Source organism: Prionailurus bengalensis, chromosome D1 (assembly GCF_016509475.1).
Source record: "Prionailurus bengalensis isolate Pbe53 chromosome D1, Fcat_Pben_1.1_paternal_pri, whole genome shotgun sequence".
In the NCBI taxonomy this organism is placed as follows: Eukaryota; Metazoa; Chordata; class Mammalia; order Carnivora; family Felidae; genus Prionailurus; species Prionailurus bengalensis.
The window spans coordinates 58,288,767-58,311,018 of record NC_057346.1 but is presented as its reverse complement, the minus strand read 5'-3'; the positions used below and the strand labels follow the sequence as shown (position 1 = coordinate 58,311,018).

General features: G+C 37.2%; 1 protein-coding gene across 2 annotated transcripts in view; it reads right to left on the bottom strand.

Annotated features, from left to right (window-relative positions):
• Window positions 1-1,160: 1,160 nt before the first annotated feature.
• Window positions 1,161-22,252, bottom strand: part of RAB6A (RAB6A, member RAS oncogene family) — an 87,584-nt gene continuing 66,492 nt past the window's right edge. For both annotated transcript variants that reach the window (XM_043580289.1, XM_043580288.1), the window contains exons 6-8: window positions 22,131-22,224; window positions 4,688-4,754; window positions 1,161-3,232 (exon numbers count right to left, since the gene is read on the bottom strand). In XM_043580289.1, the coding sequence (XP_043436224.1) occupies window positions 3,168-3,232; window positions 4,688-4,754; window positions 22,131-22,224 (226 nt within the window). In that variant the 3' untranslated portion in view covers window positions 1,161-3,167. The remainder of the gene's footprint in view (window positions 3,233-4,687; window positions 4,755-22,130; window positions 22,225-22,252) is intronic.

Sequence of the window (22,252 nt, the reverse complement as noted above, 5' to 3'; positions counted from 1 at the left end):
AATTCTCCTGGGGGTATGTGTTACAAGTCTGGGAAGGTATACTGGACAAGGGACAAAGACCAGAATGTCGTGTTTAAGAAGGGGAGGAGACAAACTGTGGGACAGAGTTCCAGGAACCACAAGACCATATATGTAGCTGCTCCCATTCAGTAACATCCCACTAAACCACACTTTATTTCAGAGTCTTACCTTTAAACTAGTTTAGGAAGAAGCAGCTTTGCAGGGGGCAGTCACCTAGATTACAGCTCATTAACGCAAGTTTTGAAAGGGAAAGGCTAGAGAGTGAGTGAAAGGCCTAAGGCAGGCAGGTCATTCTCCACCTATTTTCATCAACTCCTCACTTAGTTTACACTGCCCTGATATTACCCCTGTGGACACCTGTACCCTCTGTAGTCTGACCTGTAGTCTGGCCTGTAGCCTCCCTTTCTGTAGTAAGGGAAATAGCTATCATTTGTGCCAAGGCAAGGGCCAGCTCTTTTTTCTGTAAAGGGCCAGACAGTAAATATTTTTGGCTTTTGGGGCCATTCTGTCACAACTACTCAACCCCACCTTTGCAGTGAATTCCAAAAAAAATTTAATTTAAAAACAGGTAGCAGGCTGGATGTGGTGGGAGGGCAGGAGTTTGCTGTCCCTGTCCCTAGGCAAAGGTGGGGTTAGGAGGAGGCAAAAGCAAAATGTAAATTACTTTTCTTAATATATTATTGCCTCTACCAGTGGCCCTGTCTTTCAAGTTGTAGCCACTCACCCCCACTTGTAACAGCTGAAAAGTCTTCTGACTCCCTAGGGGTTTCTTAGTGCTGTTTTTTTTATTTTTCTGGATTTCAAGTTCCCTTTATAATTCTAAGGAGGAAGTAAGAAATTCATACTAACTTACTACCTTGGCAGGAATAGAAACCAAGTCAATAGTTGTTTTTGTTTGTGTTTTATTTATATATTTTTGGCAGCAAAATTGTTTATTAAAAAAAAAATCTAGACTATGAACACACGTCACTGCTTCAGTTGAAGAACCCCAGGCCAAATAAAAAGACCGATATTAAAAAGCAGCATAACTGATTACTGTTTTAAAGATACATAAAAAGAATCATACACTACAGTGTAGGAAGACAATCACCCCCATGTCAGAAATCACAACTTCTTCTAAATAAAGAATATGACCCATCTGCCATATTGAATTGATATTTATTTCAGGACATGCCATGTCAAAATAAAAACAAAAGAGTCAACCCTTGCCTTTAACAATAATATTGTATTATAAAAGCACTTTACAACTCCATCCCATCTTTGAGTATAAGTTACTGGTATGTGGGCTAATGATTATCTGAAAGCATTTCTCTATTCAGACCCATAATCCAAGTGCTCTCTGAATATTACAAGGTGACAATAAGTGGGAACTGGAGAAGGAAGAGGAAAGAGAGGGGAATAAGGTTCCCAGTTAAGGGTTTTGTTGCAATGAGGGGATGAGGAAGTATGAAGATATTTTTTGTTGTCTTTTCATCTTTATACTGTGTTAAGTAATGCTTACAACGTAAATTCAGCAGGCTTTTCCTGAGCTGTAACTCAGAAATTTTCGTCCTGCAAATAATGTATTTACAAATGTGTTTATTAACTTACACAGCAATCTCACAATAACTAGTAAAGATTAAAATGGTGCACTCCTAGTATATTTGTTTACAGTGTTTTAAGGGAAATATATATTGCCATGGTGATGAAGCTCTAAATAGATCAGACAAAACATCTAAAAACTGAAAGTAGTTTTAAAAAAAAGGCAAAGAAATAAATATCAACAAAGAAAAAAGATTAATTGTAGCTTAAATATAAAACTAAATCACTAGTTAATTAACCAAACTATACAGATCTAATAAAAAGCAAAACCAGCCTGAAAGACCCAACATTAAAAAAAAAAAAAATGCTAAAAAATAAGGCATAAATCTGCATAATATTAAGTTTTACTTCCATTCTCTCCTTTCCCTCTTCTATGTATGCTTTTCCAGATCTGCCGCTAGGGGCTTATAAGAAACCTGTTTCCATTTTCAATTTGACCTCAAATGTCCTGAGCAAAGTATTTGCTATTCTGTTGAGGATTCTTTTGTTGTTAAGCTTTAGATATCATTGTTTCTACAATGATAGCTTTAGATATCATTGTTTATTGTAGTTTTGATCACGGTACCAAGTTTAAATTCTTCCGCTGGTTCTTCTTAAAAGAATTTGATTTCTGTAGTGCCTTGCCTGCATAGCATTTTTTGAAACAAGAAAGAAAAACCCAAGAGAAATCTATTGCTTACAAAAGTTTTCTTCTTTTTTTAAACAAACAGAATAACTCTATGTTGAGAATTTTAAAATCCTGGGAGAAATAGTTCACTGGAAGAATTCAGTATTAAAAACATGTTCTGAAGCACTGTTAACTCTTCTCTCCCAGGGACTAACATGTGAAAGGGTCATTTGTTTTGGTCTGAAATACATTTTATGTTCATTTAATTTGTAAGTACTCACTGTGTTCATTAGGACTCATTTTGAAGATGCATCAGAACCCTTTTCTTATTCAAGCACTGCCTACCATGATAGTTGAGTTTTGACCTCAAATAAAGTCTAAGTAATTTATATCAGCGTTCAAGAATAATTTTGGACATCTTGGCCCAAGGCCTAGAGCAAGTGGTATCACTAAATTTGAAGGATAACTCCATTGGGCTTGGTCTGACTCCTGCTTTGTCATACCTCATTTGTTTTGAGGGAGAGATGGTAAGAATAGGGAATGCAATAAGGGAGAGGTGAGAAAAGCAGAGAGAGATCAAGTAGGTAGGCAAGTGCTGCTGTGAACAATTGCTCCTTAACCTAGCCACAGACTGTTGGAATTTTCATCATTTTGAACTACGTTATCCTAACATTGAAAAGGAAAAAAAAATTGAGAAAACGTATCTAATTTTTAAAGTTATCACTGGAATATGTTGGAATCATTTGGCTTTTTGTAAAATATAAATAATGAAGACACTGACTTTTTTGTGCTTGTGAAGCTAATAGATCATCTCCACGAGACAGGCAGCAATGATGAATTGCAATACGTTATTACTGAAGGGAAAAGGTTCAAGCCAATATTCACACTGCAGTCAATGAAAGAGTAAGGGGGCCAAAGCAGTGAGCTTCTGAAGAAAAGTTGAAGATGCCATGGAAGATTAGCAGGAACAGCCTCCTTCACTGACTGGTTGCTCCTGAGGCTTTTCCAGTTTTATGTCAATCACTGAAACAAAAGTTAAGGAGCTATAAATGGGAAAGTACAATTCCAATTCTGCTGAACATTGACATCTCTTGCAAGCTCCTTCCATTCCTACTGGCTTCAGAACTGATACAGCCATTATTTTCTAGTATAGCTAGCTCACTATAACGAGATGCTCAAAGGGAATAAACTTGCTTATATCTACTATATGCAACAAAGGTCAGAATAAAGTTAAGCCCTATTCATGAGAATTTGTTTTAAGGAAATTATAGGAGCAAGAAACCATGTAAAGATTATGTTCCTTATGTGATTATCTGAAACTCTGAAAATAGCTTACAAAAGAGTTCAGGGAGAGAATTTAATAAATAATGGGACTTCAACTCCATAGAACACATTATGCTATTAGAAGTAATAAAGGCTTAGGGGCACCTGGATGGCTCAGTCAGTTAAGCATCCGACTCTTGATTTTAGCTCAGGTCATGATCTCACGGTTCATGAGATCAAGTCCCATGCCAGGCTCCACTGCTGATAGTAGAGCCTGCTTGGGATTCTCTCTCTCCCTCTCTCTCTCTGTCCTTTCCCCACTTGTGCACACTCTTTCTCAAAATAAATAAACTTAAAAAAAAAAAACTTAAAAAAATAAAGGTTTAGAAAACATAAAACATCTAGCAGTGGGAAAAGCTGAACACAAAGTGCTATGAATTCTATGGCTCAATAAAAATGCATATGGAAAAACGCTAAATATAAAACAATTAAAATATTAAGATTCAAAATCCTTTGAAATAACTATTATTACATGTACTTCATTATGTCCTGTTTCTGAAAGCAGAGGCCACAATAAAACTCAAGACTGAATTATTTCTTGCCTGTGCCAAGCAGAAAGCTCAAGAAAAAGCAAGGGAGGAAAATATGATATATACTGTAGGGAAAAACCCCAGAGCCAATGGGACTCAAAATTAAGAGGCAGAGGGCGGTGATTCTAAGTTTCCTGCTCATTAAAAAGCAAGTAAACAAACACAAACCCTCTCACTGATTAATTGCAGTGAGAAGCGGGCTACAAAGGATGCCCTTGAACCACCAGATCTCATGTGCTACAGAAAACCTTGGAGCTTCAGGGTCCCTAGGTGGTTCAATCACTTAGGCATCTTGACTTCAACTCAGGTCATGATCTCACAGTTCGTGGGTTTGAGCCCTGCATCAGGCTCTAGGCTGACAGTTCACAGCCTGAAGCCTCCTTCAGATTCTGTGTCTCCCTCTTTGCCCCTCCTTTGCTCGCTTGCTCTCTCTCTCAAAAAATAATAAAATGTTAAAAAATGTTAAAAAGAAAAAAAAAAGAAAATCTTGGAGCTTCTACATTCCTAAGTCATCAATTCCTGGTCATCAATTCCTGCCATATGATGGCATATTCCTTAGCCAACCAAGTGGAGCTCTAAAGACTAATGTTAACAATATAATTTTCTGATGAAACAAAAAGGATACTGTCTTCTCTGCTTCTGTCCTGTGTGCTTTCCATTCCAGGCAAAGCTGCTGCAACACGTCGGAAGAGCTGTGGAAGAAAGAAATGTGATAATTGGAAGGGAAAATTTAGCAAATGGTATCAAGTGAAAGTGGATGACCACTGGATGGTGAATTAAAAGATATGGCTTCTGGGTTATTTCTCATTTAGACCTTAGCATAATGAACACATATAAAAATGTCTATTTATTCTATAAATGAGTACTATGTGCGGTATGCCACATACAAAGAGGTACAAAGATATGATCCTTACTTTCCAACTGGTGATATCAGACATGAACAAAGAGCTAAGAAGCAAGCAGCAAAAATGCCATTTGAGTCATAAAAACAAACTTCTATAACAACTCCAAGAAAGGATAGATTGCTCATTTAGGAAAACTGGATAGTGGTATTCCTGTCTTTTATAAAGGGTTAGCTTCTAAAGCCAGTGAATATATAGTAAAAGTCTAGTCAAAATTACCTTGGATAATTCCTTAGGAAAGCACTATGTTAGAGACTAACATACCACCTCTCATATCTAACACAGATGGCTTTTCTTCCATCACTAGAAAAAGCACCAGTGGAAGTGGTTGGCTTGTGTCTGAGGTATGATGTTATGAAAAATCTCTTCAAAAGAATTACACTCAAGCCAATGAGGTGGTCACTTTGAGAGACATGTGGGAACAACAGATTCATACCTCCTATCATATGCCCAATACTAGGCATCAACTCATTGGGTAGAATGGCAGGTGAAACTGCCTGATTATTTCATTCTTTTTGGGTTTTTTTTTTTTTTTTTTTTGGTACGCAGTGTAAAATTCCTAGAAGTTAAATATGCATGTGATATAACTCCCTTGTACAAAATACCTGCTTGTTTGAGTCATTGTCTCAGATTCTTTGAGGACATAGAAATGAACAAAATGTAGTTTTTTAATTCAAGGAGCTCACAGTCTAGTGAAAGAGATGCAAACAATTCTTTATGTCACAATGTGATAAGTGCTATAAACCAATGAAGTACAGGGAAACCTGGGTGGCTCAGTCAGTGCGTCTTTTTTTTTTTAATGTTTATTTATTTTGGGGAGAGAGCATGTGCGTAGAGAGAGGGGAACAAAGGATCCAAAGGGAGCTCTATGCTGACAGCAGGTAGCATAGAGAGCCCGATGTGGGGCTCGAACTCAAGAACCTCGAGATCATGACCTGGGCTAAAGTCTGATGCTTAACTGACTAAACTACCCAGGTGCTCCAAGCGTCTGACTCTTGATTTCAGCTCGGGTCATGATCTCACGGTTCACAAGCCCACATTGGGATCCACACTGACAGTGTGAAGCCCGCTTGAGATTCTTGCTCTCTTCCTCATTTTCTGCCCCTCCCCCATTTGTGGGCGCGCATGCTCTCTCTCTCAAAAAACAAAACAAAAAAAAAAACCAACGAAGTACAAAATGGTATGAGAACACACATATAAGAAAAGGCGGCTCTGGGGCGCCTGGGTTGCTCAGTTGGTTGAGCATTCGACTTCCGCTTGGGTCATGATCTCATGGTTTGTGGGTTTGGGCCCCGCATCGGCTCTGTACTGATAGCTCAGAGCCTGGAGCCTGATTCAGGTTCTGTGTCTCCCTCTCTCTCTGCTCCTCCTCCGTTAGTGCTCTGTATCTGTCTCTCAAAAATGAATAAAAATATTAAAAAACATTAAAAAAAAAAAAAAAGGCCCGTCTCAGGATACTGGGAAAAATCTTTAGGTGGTAACATTTCGGTTGGGATTTAAAGGCAGTTAAAAGTTTTTATTGGCCAGAGTGCCTAGGTGGCTCAGTTGGCTGAGTGTCTGACTCTTGATTTTGTTTCAGGTCATGATCCCAGGGCTGTGGCACTTGGCCCTGCATGGGGCTCCATGCTAAGCATGCAGCCTGCTTAAGATTCTCTCTCCCGCTGCCCCTCTCCCTTGCCCTCTCTTTAAAAAAAAAAAAAAAAAATCACTTGGTTGTATTTCACTATGCCAAGTACTCAGAGTTTAAGTGTTCCACAAATGTTGCTGAATTAAAGTGAGAAGGAACAGAAACAATAGAAGGCCAGCAAAGGGATGAAAGACTGGAACCTTAATCTGTTTAGGGAAAGGAATACAGAAAACGACAAAATTTTCATCTGTAGGCAACAGTCTGGTGGGATAGGATTAGGGAAGACTTGAGAAAAAGTATAATTGTTTTGGTTCTTTAAGGTTTAGTGGCATTTTAGAGATGTACTAAAGTAAGGGCTAGCCTCAACATTCCCCCTTGTGCCTGAATCTACTGAAATCAGAAATGTGGGGACTATACATTATGGCTACACAGCTAAGTGTGAAAATCACTGAGGCCAAGACTGAATATCACCATTATAGAATGAATTTCCAGGATGCACAGTTTGATCTAGCACCACATTTGTCTGCTGCTAGACAATCAAATCCCTGAACCATGTTCAGAGAAAAGCACAAGGTATATTCAAGAGTATTTAGGTAGTCCAGACTGGCTACAGGCACAGAATATATAAAAGGATTAGAAAGAAGCTGTCTATATTAAAGACCAGACTAAGAACGTTCTGGTAAGCATATTAACTTTGTCCTGCAGGTAAAAGTAGGCACTAAAAACTGCAGTTTGCATAAGGAATTTTGTCCGGGGTTCTATTTATTTTACTATGGCTACAAAGATCTACAAAGCACATATTGAAAGTGAAAGGGAGGAATGGCAAAACCCTAAAAGCTAAAAGGTGAAGTGCAAAGTTTATATTGTGGGCAGGACACTTAGGGGACAGGTCTTTTTTCTGTTCCTCAGTTTTCTCATCCGTGAAATGGGCTTAAAATAATAGTATACTTAACTGACTAGATTATTGTGGAAATTAAGGGAAATCATTAGGTAAATTGCTGAGAACCCAATATGTTATACAGAAAATCTATAATAAACAGTAGCTCTATTTCTACTAGAGACTAGCCTAGCCCTGTGGGCTAGGGAAACAAAATTTTTCCACATTATGAAATCTGGCAGTGAATTCTAGGACTATAGCAAAACACTAACAGGTGTAAAATTCTGCTTTAAGAAGCTACTTAAAACTGGTGGGAAAGGTGTGGGAGTTGGGAAAGACCTGAAAATATCAGGGCAGAAATGAAATGTTCTTACTTAGGAATATCTAGAAATCTTTCCTAAGATCTCATAGTTCGCTTCTGACATGAAATATTTATTAAACTGTTTATGTGTTCAAAATGTACAACCTTTTCGGCTCTTAAGAATGTCAAAGTTTATTACAGGCTATCTTAAAATTGGATTTTTTGCGGGGGATGCCTGGGTGGCTCAGTCAGTTAAGGGTCCGACTTCAGCTCAGGTCATGATCTTGGAGTTTGCAAATCCGAGTCCTGCATCAAGCTCTCGACTGTCAGTGTGGAGCCTGCTTTGGATCCTCTGTACTCCTTCTCTCTGCCCTTTCCCAACTTGTGTACATGTTCTCTCTCAAAAATAAACAAACATTAAAAAAAATCATTTAAGGGGCGCCTGGGTGGCGCAGTCGGTTAAGCGTCCGACTTCAGCCAGGTCACGATCTCGCGGTCCGTGAGTTCGAGCCCCACGTCAGGCTCTGGGCTGATGGCTCGGAGCCTGGAGCCTGTTTCCGATTCTGTGTCTCCCTCTCTCTCTGCCCCTCCCCCGTTCATGCTCTGTCTCTCTCTGTCCCAAAAATAAATTAAAAAAAACGTTGAAAAAAAAATGTTAAAAAAAAATCATTTAAAAAATGGATTTTGTGTGTGTGTGGAGACACTGGGAAGGTTTATTTACTTTCTGTGAAAATGGAATAAAATGGTTTTTAAGTTTTGATGCTTAAAAAAAAAGTACATATCTAATGAGGGTACTAGAGAGGGTATTATTATATTCTTACCTGTCTACCTATTCTCATAATATAACACAGTTTTTAATGTGTTTCTAGAAAGACTATAAAATTTGAGCTAAGAAACTATACTAACTTCCCCGTTATTATAGCTTTGTGACCTCGAGGATATTAATTTCTCTAATCCTTAGATTCTTTCTAATAAAAATGGGGCTACAGTTGTGAAGTTCAACTTACTATTATTATACCTTTGCAAATAATTAGAAAAAAGTTATGTTAGGAATTTCCTTGAAAGGTTATGTGTGAAATCATTCCCTCTAGACCAGTGATTCTTGATACCTACCATGCATCAGAATTACCTGGGAAACTAAAACCAAAACCAGATGTTTGGGTCCTACTGCCAAAAATAGATTTAACTAATTTGGGGTTGGACTGGGCCCTTACCATTCATTAAAAGATCTCTGGATGATTCTAATGTGCAGCCATGGTTAAAGACCAATGCTGTAATACTAATTTGTAAGGAGTGTGAAGTAATCATCAAATAAAGCAAGAAAGAAGCTAATACTTAGTGGCTACTTTGTAGAATCTTCATGTTTTCTCATTTTAGTATCTTCCTATGAGGAACATATTAGTGTCCTCATTTTATAGAAATCTAAGGCTGAAGAGAGAATTTATAATACACCAAATAAAATAGCAGAGCCAAGACTCCAAAATTCATATTTTTTTCTACTACCTTATGTTGCCTAGTATAAATAGAAGTGTCTTCTATATGGAAAAGCATTGTGGAAAGGCCTGTGAGAAGAAACAGCTAATAATCCTGAGTAAGAGGAGTTTGCTTTGTGAAATACTATTATTACACACACACAAATCACAGACATAAAAACTTAATCCATTTTCAAGGACTTAAAATGTTTAGGGGTGCCCAGATGGCTCAGTCAGTTAAGCATCTGACTCAGGCTCAGGTCATGATCTCGCAGTCTGTGAGTTTGAGCCCCATATCAGGCTCTGTGCTGACAGCTCAGAGCCTGGAGCCTGCTTCAGATTCTGTGTCTCCCTCTCTCTCTGCCCCTCCCCTGCTCACTCTTGCTCAAAAATAAATAAACAGTAAAAAAAAAATTTTTTTTTAATTTATCTATAGTTTTTTTTTTTTAATTTTTTTTCAACGTTTATTTATTTTTAGGACAGAGAGAGACAGAGCATGAATGGGGGAGGGGCAGAGAGACAGAGGGAGACACAGAATCGGAAACAGGCTCCAGGCTCTGAGCCATCAGCCCAGAGCCTGACGCGGGGCTCGAACTCACGGACCGCGAGATCGTGACCTGGCTGAAGTCGGACGCTTAACTGACTGCACCACCCAGGCGCCCCTAGTTTTAACCAGTGTATTTGAAAATTTTAGTGTTCCCTCAAAATATTTCAATTAGATTAAAAGAACTGATGCCATTAACCTAAACTCAACTCAGGACATCCTTAAAATGAGCCAAGAAAAAGCTTTTTACAAAAGCAAAGTTCTATCCTTACAGAAACATATGTAAGACAGGAAGGAAAAAAACCTTAGAGGATTAAGTTGCCTTAATAATCATTAAAGGAAAATCCATTTTTTAAATGTCAATGATATGCTAATAGAGCTCTTGCTTTATTAGGAATCACAGATGACTAAGCATGGGGCCTTCCTTGATCATCCTACCTGTATGTGATCTTATTCATTTCTTCAACAAATACACCTCCTTGTGCCAGAACTGATTTTATATCTCAATAATTACTGTGAATCTTACTGTCTCTGTAGCATTGGCTAGGCATTTATCATGTACTACTTACCCTTTACTATATAGTTTTCATGAGAATGTGACTCTTCTCAACTGTATCATAAGTTTTTTAGAAATCAAGAATCATATTTTACATAACTTTAAGTTCTCCAAGGAACCTACGATGGTCTTACATACTGTAGGTAATTGATACTTGTGGCTTAAGGTACATGATAAAAGTAGAAGATAAAAGTTCTGATCAAGAACTAAGGCAGACATGGAATAGACTGGTATAGAAAATACACTATCCCTACCAATGCTTAAAGTAAGGTAAATATAATTTACACACACACGTGCATGTGCGCAACCCCCCTGTACACATGCAAGCTTTCATTGATCTGTTAGCACTGATGCACATCAGCTATCACTAATTTTTCACGAAGTCCTTACTTTCTTTCATATAAGATGTTTTTCTTCTGACAAGCACTGATGAGTTTAGAAGTTAAAGATCAAGAAGTATTTCTGTTCTTTTCCCATTTCCCAGTACTGTAAAATTATAGAATATAATAGGAAAGGTGACACCCACACACTTAATACTCCACTAAAAGAATGTACTAATTCTCAGATGAAAAGTCAGGTGAAGCCTTAAATAATTACTTTCTCATTACCATTTCCTTCAGCAATTTAAACACCATACCACTTTCATAAAAGAAAGCAATATTACTGCATTTTAAAAAACAGAAAAAAGAGGGATAAAATTTTTTCCATAGACTATCTTTTTATGAAATATTGAATGCAATCAAAAATATTACTTAAATATCTTATATAATACAAATGATTGTGTGAGGTAGTATTAGTTATTATAGTTCTAGCCCTGATAGTATTTTTATTAAAAAAAAAAAAACAACAACTATGACAATATTCTTTAAGACATAAACAGGATCTTAGAGTTGAATGCTTAAACCAGATTAAAGAGCAAAGGGCTGGGGCACCTGGGTGACTCAAGTCAGTTAAGTGGCCGACTTTGGCCCAGAGCATGATCTCACAGTTCCTAAGTTTGAACCCCACATTGGGCTCTGTGCTGGCAGCTCAGAGCCTCGAGCCTGCTTCGATTCTGTGTATCCCTCTCTCTGCCCTTCCGCCACTCACGTGCTCTGTCAAAAATAAACATTAAAAAAAAAAAAAAAAAAAAAGAGCAAGGCTTATGCACAGAAGAGCAGTACTGTGCAGGAATAAATCTGCTTTATTTTAAGCCAGAATTCACAGGCATTAAGGCCCAATCACTTGAACCATGGTCAGACACTAATGATGCATTAATAAAATCTCTCCCAGAATTATTTATAAATTTTTTACATTTATGAGAGAGACAGGGCACAAGTGGGGGAGGGGTAGAGAGGGAGGGGGAAAGGCAGAGAAAGAGAGAGAGAGAGAAACAGAATCTGAAGCAGGCTCTAGGCTCTGAGCTGTCAGCACAGAGCCTGACACAGGGCTCAAACTCATAAACCATGAGATCATGAGCTGAGCTGAAGTTGGACACTTAACCAACTGAACCACCCAGGTGCCCAAATTATTTAAAAAGTAAATGGAGCAACAGAGAAAGCCCACTTTCAGCTTTTATTATGTATATTATAATCCAGTATATAAGGGAGTAGGGAGAAGGAATCCAATTAGCAGATGAGCAGAAAGCTAGAAAACATCTCTGTGCATGGAAAATACAACCAGATGGTACCTTTAATACTGATAAACATATCCTCTATATGGTAAGACTACTACGTACCTTCCAGTGAAAACACATGATGATTTTGTCAAAATCAGTACAATGCACAATCATCAAAAGTAATTGTGCTTTTGAAAACATATACAGTTGAACAAACACACACAATGCTTACTTAACAGGCACGTAAGACTGTGATCCCCAGTGTTTTCCAAGATAGTGACTGAACTGAGAAATTTACCTGGTGAATTTCTGACCACCAGGACCAATTCTGAGTAGTGACTGACCTACAACAAAAACTCAGGAGTCTGAGATTATTTCTTCATAATAATTTCAGCCAATATGTGTTACTTATTGAATATATAATGTAAGTAATAAATCTATTTATTTTGTTATTAGATAACATACAGAATTCAAGAATAAACTAGCTTTCCATGTTAAAAAAAACAAAATAAAACTAAGCATGTACATGCTAAATAGTTGTTACATTGATCAGATATATTAAGTTTTACCCCCATAAATTTAATATTAACTCCAGTTTTGGTAATAGCAGTCTAGCTTGTATAGGACTAACACTCTTGCAGATAGCAATTATTAACTCTGGAGAAACTATAAAAAAAACCCAACTATTTAAAGGTTCTTAAGAGCAACAAAAAGCAGATACGAATTAGGGGGAATTCAACCCTGGGAAGAAGGGAACTCACATTCACTGGGTAGCATCCATGTTTATACAGGTTTTCCCAAGAGCTATTCCTACTGGGCCTGTACAAATTGGGGTGGTGAGAGCTTATGCAGAAAACTAGAATTTTAAAGGTTTGAGGTGCTAGTGTGGCTGGACTGAGAAAGGAAATAACAAAAAGGAACAAGCCAAGAGGAGGAACCCTAAAGTCTACATACAAATTTCCTGCAGATCTCAGTTGACTCTTTAATGGTACATATGTAGGAGACACTACAAGGAGTCCATCTGAAAACAACAGCTAGAAGGCAGGAAGAAATGAGCAGACTTTAGTTACTGCCTGCTTCAGGGATAAAGTTTAGAGTCTGAATCCCACAAAAACAGAAAAAGCTTGATAAATACTACAGGCTTTCTACAGATCCATCAAAGCAAAACATAACATTAAGATCCCACAGGTTCAAGGTGATCAGTCAGCAATATAAAACACTGCCATAATAAAACTCAGCATTTTGCAGAGAAAAGTAACAGAAAGCACAGTCTCTATGTATTATACACAATGCTGAGCATACGACCAAAACTTACTAGACACATAAAGAAACAGGACAATTTAACCTAAAGGCAAGAGAAAAACTGCCAGTAGAAACAGACTCAGAGATGACTCATATGTTGGATTAGACAATAATTTCAAAGCAACTACTATAGGTATGTTCAAGGACTTGATGGTAACAATGCCACAATTATCAAACATTGGAGTATTCCAAAAGAGATATGGAAATGTAAAGAAATAAAGGACAAATCTATGACTGAGTACGGTATCTGAAATGATAAATTCACTGGATGGACTCAATAGCAGTTTGGATACAGAAGAAAAGGATTGGTGAACTTTAAGACACATCAAGAATATTATCCAATGTGAAAGAGTAAAAACAGGATAAAAACAATGAGCAAAAGCCTCAATGACCAGTGGGATAATATCAAGCCATTTAATAGATGTGCCATTGGAATTCCAGAAGAAGAAGAAAGAAGAAAATGGAGGAAAAATACTTAAAAATGACACATTACCTATAGAAGTATTCTTAAAATGGCCTTTTAGGCTAAGTGAAAGCTGAGCAAATTCATCACCAGGAGACCTTAATAAAAAACAGTAAGTTTGGGGTGCCTGAGTTGGTTAAGCATCTGACTTCAGCTCCGGTCATGATCTCATGGTTCGTGGGTTTGAGTCCCATGTCGGGCTCTGTGCTGACAGCTCAGAGCTTGGAGCCTCCTTTGAATTCTGTATCTCCTTCTCTCTCTCTGCCCCTCCCCTGCTTGTGCTCTGTCTCTCAAAAATAAGTAAGTGTTAAAAAAAAGAAAACCCACAAAAACCATAAGGTTAAGTTTCCTTGATTTTGGCTCAGGTATGAACTCATGGATTATGACATCAATCCCCATGTTGGGCTCTGAAATGGCAGTGTAGAGCCTGCATGGGATTCTCTCTCCCTCTCTCTCTGCCCCTCCACTCACACTCTCTCTCTCAAAATAAATAAATAAACATTAAAAGAAAAAAAAGTAAAGACAGGTATATATGCTAAAGGGAAGTGATACCAGGTGAAATTTCTATCTGTAAGAAGGAATGAGGAGCACTAGAAATGGTAAATATATGGGTAAACAGAAAAAGCTGTCCTTTTCTTCTCTTAATTACTGTTTATTTATTTAAAAATTTTTTAGGGGCGCCTGGGTGGCTCAGAGTCAGTTGAGCGTCCGACTTCAGCTCAGGTCATGATCTCACAGCCTGTGAGTTCGAGCCCTGCATCGGGCTCTGTGCTGACAGCTCAGAGCCTGGAGCTTGCTTCAGATTCTGTCTCCTTCACTCTCTGCCCCTCCCCCACTCATGCTCTGTCTCTATTTCAAAAATAAATAAACATTAAAAAAATTAAAAAAATTTTAGCGTTTTTATTTATTTTTGAGAGACAGAGAGACACAGAGCTCAAGAGGGGGAGGGGCAGAGAGAGAGAGGGAGACACAGAATCCCAAGCAGGCTCCATGCTCTGAGTGGTTACCACAGAGCCTGATGCGTGGCTGGAACCTACAAACTGTGAGATCATGACCTGAGCTGAAGTCAGACACTTAACCAACAGAGCCACCTAGATGCCCCTCTTAATTATCATTTAAAGCAAAAATTAAGACATTTATTATGGGGGCCATGATGTATGTAAATATAAAATGTGTGGCAAGAATAACACAAAGGATAGGTGCATAGGTGCAAAGGATGAAATGGTATATACACTCTAGTATAATCCCTAATGCAACCATTAAAAAAAAGTTATGAAAGGTTTAGCTAAAAATAAAGAGGAATTAAATTACAATATAAAAGTATCTGATTAAACTAAAAATGACAGAGAGGCAAGCAGATAACAAAGAGCAAATGACAGACATAAACCCAACTATTTATTAAATCTAAATAAACCAAATACTCTAATTAAAAAGTAGAGATTTTTCAGACTGGATTTTTTTAAAAACTGAGATACAACTATATGCCATTTAAAAGCAATCCACTTTACAAGGAAAAAGATATACCAAGCAAACAATACCAATAAGAGAGCTAGTGTGGCTATATAAGATCAGATAAAAAATTGGAGACAAGGGAGTATTATTAGAGATAAAGAGGAACATTTGTGAAGACTTAAAAAGTGAAAGCATTAGGAAGACAATAATAATCCTAAATATGTATGCACTGAATAACAGAACTTCAAAATACATGAAATAAAAGCTGACAGAACTAAGTGGCAAAACAGGCAAATACAAATGTTGTACATTTAATACCTCCCCCTTCAGTAACTGATAGAACTACAGACAAAAATTAGTAAACTCTTCAAGATTTGAACAATGCTATCAACCATCTTGATATAACTGAGATCTAAAAACATTATACCTGACAACTGTACAGAAACATTATTTCCAGTATACATGGAACCTTCACCAAGACAGGCATTATGGTAGGCCATAATACAAATATCAATAAATTATGAATGACTGAAATGTTACATAGTATATTCTCTGACCACAACAGAATTAAACCAGAAGCTGGAATAGTATAGGTATCTAGAAATGCTTCAAATTTTTGCAAATTAAATAACATATTTCTGTATCTTCATTGATGTAGTCATTACATCCACATATACACTTATCAAAATTCATCTAATTGTAAACTTAAGATATGTGTATTTCACTGTATACAAGTGTTTAGCTCAATAAAAAAATTAATGGGAAAAAAGTTCAATATATGTTTACCTAAATTCAAAGAAACTCAAGATGTAGGAGTATCTACATCTAAGTTGCAGTCAAAATACTGAATGAAGGACAATTTCTCATGTAACCTAGATTCTCTACACTTGTTCAGTCTATGAAAATTCTTAAGACAGAGTCAAGCTCATTAAGTAGATCTTTTTCTTATAGCATAACATGGCAGCTCTAAGCATCTGTTAAAAAAATACAGCATATTATTCTCTTATTCAATGAACATTTATTGAGTTCATTATGGTGGGAGGCAGAACTGACAAAAAAACTTCTATATTAAAAGTAAGGAGTGCTACTTCAATTATTAGGAAAGGCATTTAATCTAAATTTGATTATGTCTGAACTGACTCTTTAAAAATTATTTTTTTCAACATTTTTTATTTATTTTTTGGGACAGAGAGAGACAGAGCATGAATGGGGGAGGGGCAGAGAGAGAGGGAGACACAGAATCGGAAACAGGCTCCAGGCTCTGAGCCATCAGCCCAGAGCCTGACGCGGGGCTCGAACTCACGGACCGCGAGATCGTGACCTGGCTGAAGTCGGATGCTTAACCGACTGCGCCACCCAGGCGCCCCTGAACTGACTTTTTAAATTACAAATAGCAGGTAGAGAAGAAATAGTATTTTACAGAGGGACAGTAACATACAATGGCAATATGGGAACACAGTAAACCCAGGAGACTTTGAGCAGTATAGTATGGGTATATAGTGGCCAAAGATCAAGATAGCAATGTATACGGGGGCCAAGATTTTGAATAGCAGGGCATAGCATACTAAGGACTTTGCTTAAAATTAAGGATAAAATTCATAAGTAACCTGTTCTAATGTGTATTTTAAAAAAAAATTTTTTTTAATGTTTATTTATTTCTGAGACAGAGAGAGACAGAGCATGAGTGGGGGAGAGGCAGAGAGAGAGGGAGACACAGAATCAGAAGCAGGCTCCAAGCTCTGAGCTGTCAGCACAGAGCCTGACACGGGGCTCGAACTCACAAACCGTGAGATCATGACCAGAGCCAAAGTCGGTCGCTCAACCGACTGAGCCACCCAGGCACCCCTCAAATGTGTATTTAAAAACGAAGACCGTGATAACAGGATGGAGAGTAATCTCAAGTGGGACAAGACTGAAGGCAGATGTCAGTTAATAAGCTATGGCAGCAGGCAAGGCAATAGACAACAGGGCCTTAATACAGGAGAATCAACAAGAGTAGGTATCCAAATGACTGCTTATAAGACTTGAATACAAATGAGTCAAAAGAAATGAGTTTCACAGGTTTGTTCTCCTACTGCATGGAGACACATTTTGGCACCGGGATATGTGTATAATTCCTTATTTTGGCTGTACACAAGACAGGGTCTTTTAAGTGTAGGAAATCTGTCTTTTGTATCTAGCAAGGGTTAGAGAATCAATATTTGTCCTATCAAAATGAATACATTTGAAATACTTGCTGAACCATCTCCATGGCTTAATAGATCTTCTTACAAAGTACAGTTTGCATGAGAAACTTCTTGAAATTCGTGTAAAAATGTAGATTTTTAGGGCACTATCCTAGACTTACTGAATCAATATCCAGAAGTTGTGCCCCAGGAACCTGTTATTTTATATATGTTTCCAGGAAACTACTATCCACATTAAAGTTTAAAACCATTAAGCAATTCTTTAATGGTAGGAGATCTTCCTGGGGACAATGTGCCATTCTAAAAACCTCTGTACTTTCTTACCTTTGTTTGGATATCAGGTATTCTACTCTCTACCAAAGATAATAGGATTGAGGAAAAACACATTCCTAATCTCAATAGTATGCTATATGAGTTTCAAAAATATCTGTCTTAGGGAAAACTTGTCACTAAGGTTTTTTCCCCTACTGCCAACGTTACCAAAGGCATGATAAACATTAGATTTGCAAAACAGGCACTGAACTCCAGCCACACAAAGTTTACTGCCCAAAGTCAGGAGTAAGTAGATTTGACTTAGGCTTTATTTTTAAAAAATCTGAATATTTCAGGGCTGCCTGGGTGGCTCAGTTGGTTAAGCATCTCACTCACTCTTGAATTTGGCTCAGGTCATGATCTCATGGTTTGTGAGTTTGAACCCCACATAGTGCTCTGTGCTGACAGTGTGGAGCCTCCTTGGGACTCTCTCTTTCCTTCTCCCTCTGGCCCTCCCCTGCCTTCACTCTCTCTCTCTCTCAAAATAAATAAAATTAAAAAAAAATTTTTTTTTAATATTTCCATATGGCCAATATATTAAGTGATATCAAAGGATATGTTTTTTGACTTTTAAACTTCGGGGTAGTTTGTGAATGCAACCACAAGAAAAAAAAAAAAACATTTCTTCCATTTCTAGTCATTTAAATAATTAACACTTTAAATGATACCCTATTTGTTGAGTTTTAAGGTCCTTTATAAAAACGAATTCAAGGAAAAGACAACCCATTATAGTGAGATGTATTTTTTAGCTAAAATTTAAAATCAACCAGTAATTTTCCTACATGACAGAAATATACTCCATATGATTAATCACTGACAAAGGGAAAGATGTGAACCTATTATTTAAATGTGCTTATTAATGTAAGATTTAAATTCATTTTTTGGTTTCACTGTCTTAATTGGTGGGGGAGAGGGAGAGTGGTTCCAGGATTTTTGTCTTAACTAAATTATGCAAGATTACAAAGCAAAGGTCTATAAATATTGAAATAAAATTCTATTACTATGGTAGTCCCTATAAAATGCAAAGTAATGGTTTTCATGAGTTAAGAAAGAAGCTACAAAAAAAAACAAAACAAAACCGAAGGCAGCTAGCTCTCTTCCAAATTTGAAAACATTAATTTTAATCATATTTGTATTTAAAAGACAATAAAATCAAGTCCCAGTAGAATTAGGCACTTCAGCAAGATCACATATTCAGATATATCTAAATAAGGAGAAATAGGGGCACCTGCGTGGCTCTGTCAGTTGAGCATCTGACTCCTGATTTTGGCTCAGGTCATGACCTTGCAGTTTGTGGAATCGATCCCCAGGTCAGGCTCCTTACTGACAGTATGGACCCTGCTTGGGATTCTCTCTCTCCCTCTCTTTCTCTCTGCCCCTTCCCTGTTCATGCTTGCACATTCTTTCTCTCTTTCTCAAAATAAGTAAATAAACATTAAAATAAAACAAATAAATAAGGAGAAATAATAAAGTAGCAAATAGGTTTTGAATTCAGAGTAAGATTGTTTTGTAAAAGAACTGTCCCTTCGTTATCACTGGCTAGCTATATCTAGTGTTTGTATGGGTCAGGCTTTTAGAAAAAATTATGTGCCAAATGCTGAAAAAGTTCTAAAATCAAATTGAGGTAATGGTTGCACAATTCTATAAATTCCCTAAAAAAAACCCTAGATGTTCAACATCGTTCATCATCAAGGAAATACAAATCAAAACCACAATGAGATACCACCTCACACCTATTAAAATTAACTATTCTACAACCCAGCAACTGCACTACTAGGTATTTATTCAAAGGATACAACAATGCTAATTTGAAGGGGCACATGCACCTCAATGTTTATAGCAGCACTATCAACAATAGCCAAATTATACAAAGAGCCCAAATGTCCATCAATTGATAATGGATAAAGAAGATGTGGTGTATCCGCACGCACGCACGCGCGTGCGCGCACGCACACACGCACGCACACACACACACACACACACACACACAGGAATATTACTCAGCGATCAAAAAGAATGAAATCTTGCCATTTGCAACAACATGGATGGAACCAGAATGTATTATGCTAAGTAAAATAAGTCAGTCAGAGAAAGATAAATATATGATTTCACTCGTATGTGGAATTTAAGAAATAAAACAGATGAACACAGGGGAAGGGGAAGGAAAATAAGATAAAGAGAGGGAGGCAAACCATAAGAGACTCAAATACAGAGAACAAACAGGGTTGCTGGAGGGCTGCTGGGTGGAGGGATGGGCTAAATGAGTGATGGGCATTAAGAAGGGCACTTGTTGAGATGAGCACTGGGTAAGTAACTGATGAATCACTAAATACTACTCCTGAAATCATTATTACACTATATGTTAACTAACTTGGATTTAAATAAAATTTTAAAAATTAGAAGAAAAAAAAGCAAGAAAACCCTGAATTATTCATTTAAAACAAGTAATTTTGTGGTATGGAAATTATGCTTCAATAAAACTATTAAGAAATAATGTGCTTATAAAATAGCAAATGAATGACATACCTCATTTTCTCAACATCCTGAGAGTTATCTAAACTTAGAAGCAATTAAATATCATCAAGATGCTAGCTGTCACTAGTGACCACTGTATGCTGAGGACTTTAGACCTCCAAACCTATGAGACTTCTCAGGGTTAGGACTAGAGGGCCACAGCAATCCCTTCAGACATTAACCCAGCCTGAAAGATGTCCCAAAGGCCATACTTTGACATATAAGCAACTAGCTCATATCCTTATCAAAATGTCTGTAATAGAAAAAGCTAGATGAGGCTACCCACTGCTTTGTCCTAGAACAGTGACAGATGATAATAATTGTGCTAATTACTTCTATTACTCAAAAATTTTTTTGAAGTTTTATTTATTTTTTAAAGAGAAAGAGCATGAGTGGGGGAGGGGCAGAGACAGAGAGGGAGACAGAATCTCAAGCAGGCTCCAGGTTCTGCGCTGTCAGCACAGAGCCCGATGCAGGGCTCAAACCCACAGATTGCGAGGTCATGACCTGAGTTGAAGTTGGATGCTTAACTGACTGAGCCAACCAGGCACCCAAATATTACTCAAAATGTTAAATTATCTGTGGTTCCAATGGGTTCATTTACTTATCATTTTCTTTCTTTTTTTTTTTTTAAACATTTTTTAATGTTTATTTGTGAGAGAGAGAGAAACAGAGACAAAGCATGAGTGGGGGAGGGGGACAGAGAGAAAGGGAGACACAGAATCTGAAGCAGGCTCCAGGCTCTGAGCTGTCAGCACAGAGCCCAACATGGTGATGGAATCCATGAACCACGAGATCATGACCTGAGCTGAAGTCAGACACTTAACCAACTGAACCACCCAGGTGCCCCTACATATCATTTTCTAAATTCCATAGACATTGGTAGGCTCTGGGAGTACATAATTTTGATGGGAGAAATATTTCCAGTATAATGTGGTAACTTCTATGACAGTGGTTTCACAAAGGTCAGGGGCCTGAGAAAACACAGAAAACTCATTTACTGCTAAACAGAATAGCGTGTAGATACAGTATGGTAAAGAATGTCAGGAAAAAAAATGTCTTTGAAGAGCTGACATCTAAAATGAAACTTAAAAGGATGAATACATTATCAGTCAAGAAAGAAACTGAACATTCTAATCAAAGAGAACACCATGAACAAAGATTTAGAGCCATGGAAGAGTATGCTACAAGGAGGGAATTAGTAACAGTTCAAAATTACTTAAATATATCTCAAGACAAGGAGAGATGGGAAAGAAAGTGTCAAAACTGAAAATAATATATAAAATTTTTCTTAAAGTTCAACTTATTCAGTTTATAGGATTTTATTTTAACCTTCTACTGATCACCTAGAAATAAAAAAAATAATTTATTGGTTTGAAAATCCTATTAATCTGGGACCACTACTCTATATGATATGCAGCCCTAGAAAATTAAGCAGTTCAGTTTTTGGCTACTCCATCTTTTAGAGAAGTTTGATAATGTGAGGTCTCTTCATATTTTCCAGCTCCCCCAAAACACTGCTGTTATAAACACTGTTAAAAAAGCAGCAGTTATTAAGGATAAAGTAACCAGAATATACTTTCACAGCCACAAGCAAAATACCATTCTCATGGCATTTTCTCATGGTACTTTCTTTTGTCATTAAACTCTAAAATTAAAAAAAAAAAAAAAACTTTTTACCTTGAAACAATGCAATAGGAGGCAGGGTATGGTTAAGTTTACAACCTTGCGACCATAATGAAATAGTTGTCCTGTGCACAATCTGAAAAGTTTGGCAAGCCTTTTCTCTTTTTGCAAAAACTGTGTCACATTTATCTTTTTTCACTGTTTATCATGTTACTAGTTCATGAGGTCTGCTGTTACCAACCAAAAGAAAATCTTACACTAGAGAATACTCCCACAATTATTTTATAACATCTCTTTTCAATTTGATAACCTCTATCCATACTCTAAGGACACTCACCTGTTTTACATTGTATCCTGCTTTTGCACTTGTTTCAATAAACATAACATTCAGCTCTTTGGCTTTCCTCTCTCCTTCCTCAATTGATACTTGCCTGTAAAACAAATTCAAAAAATAAATTC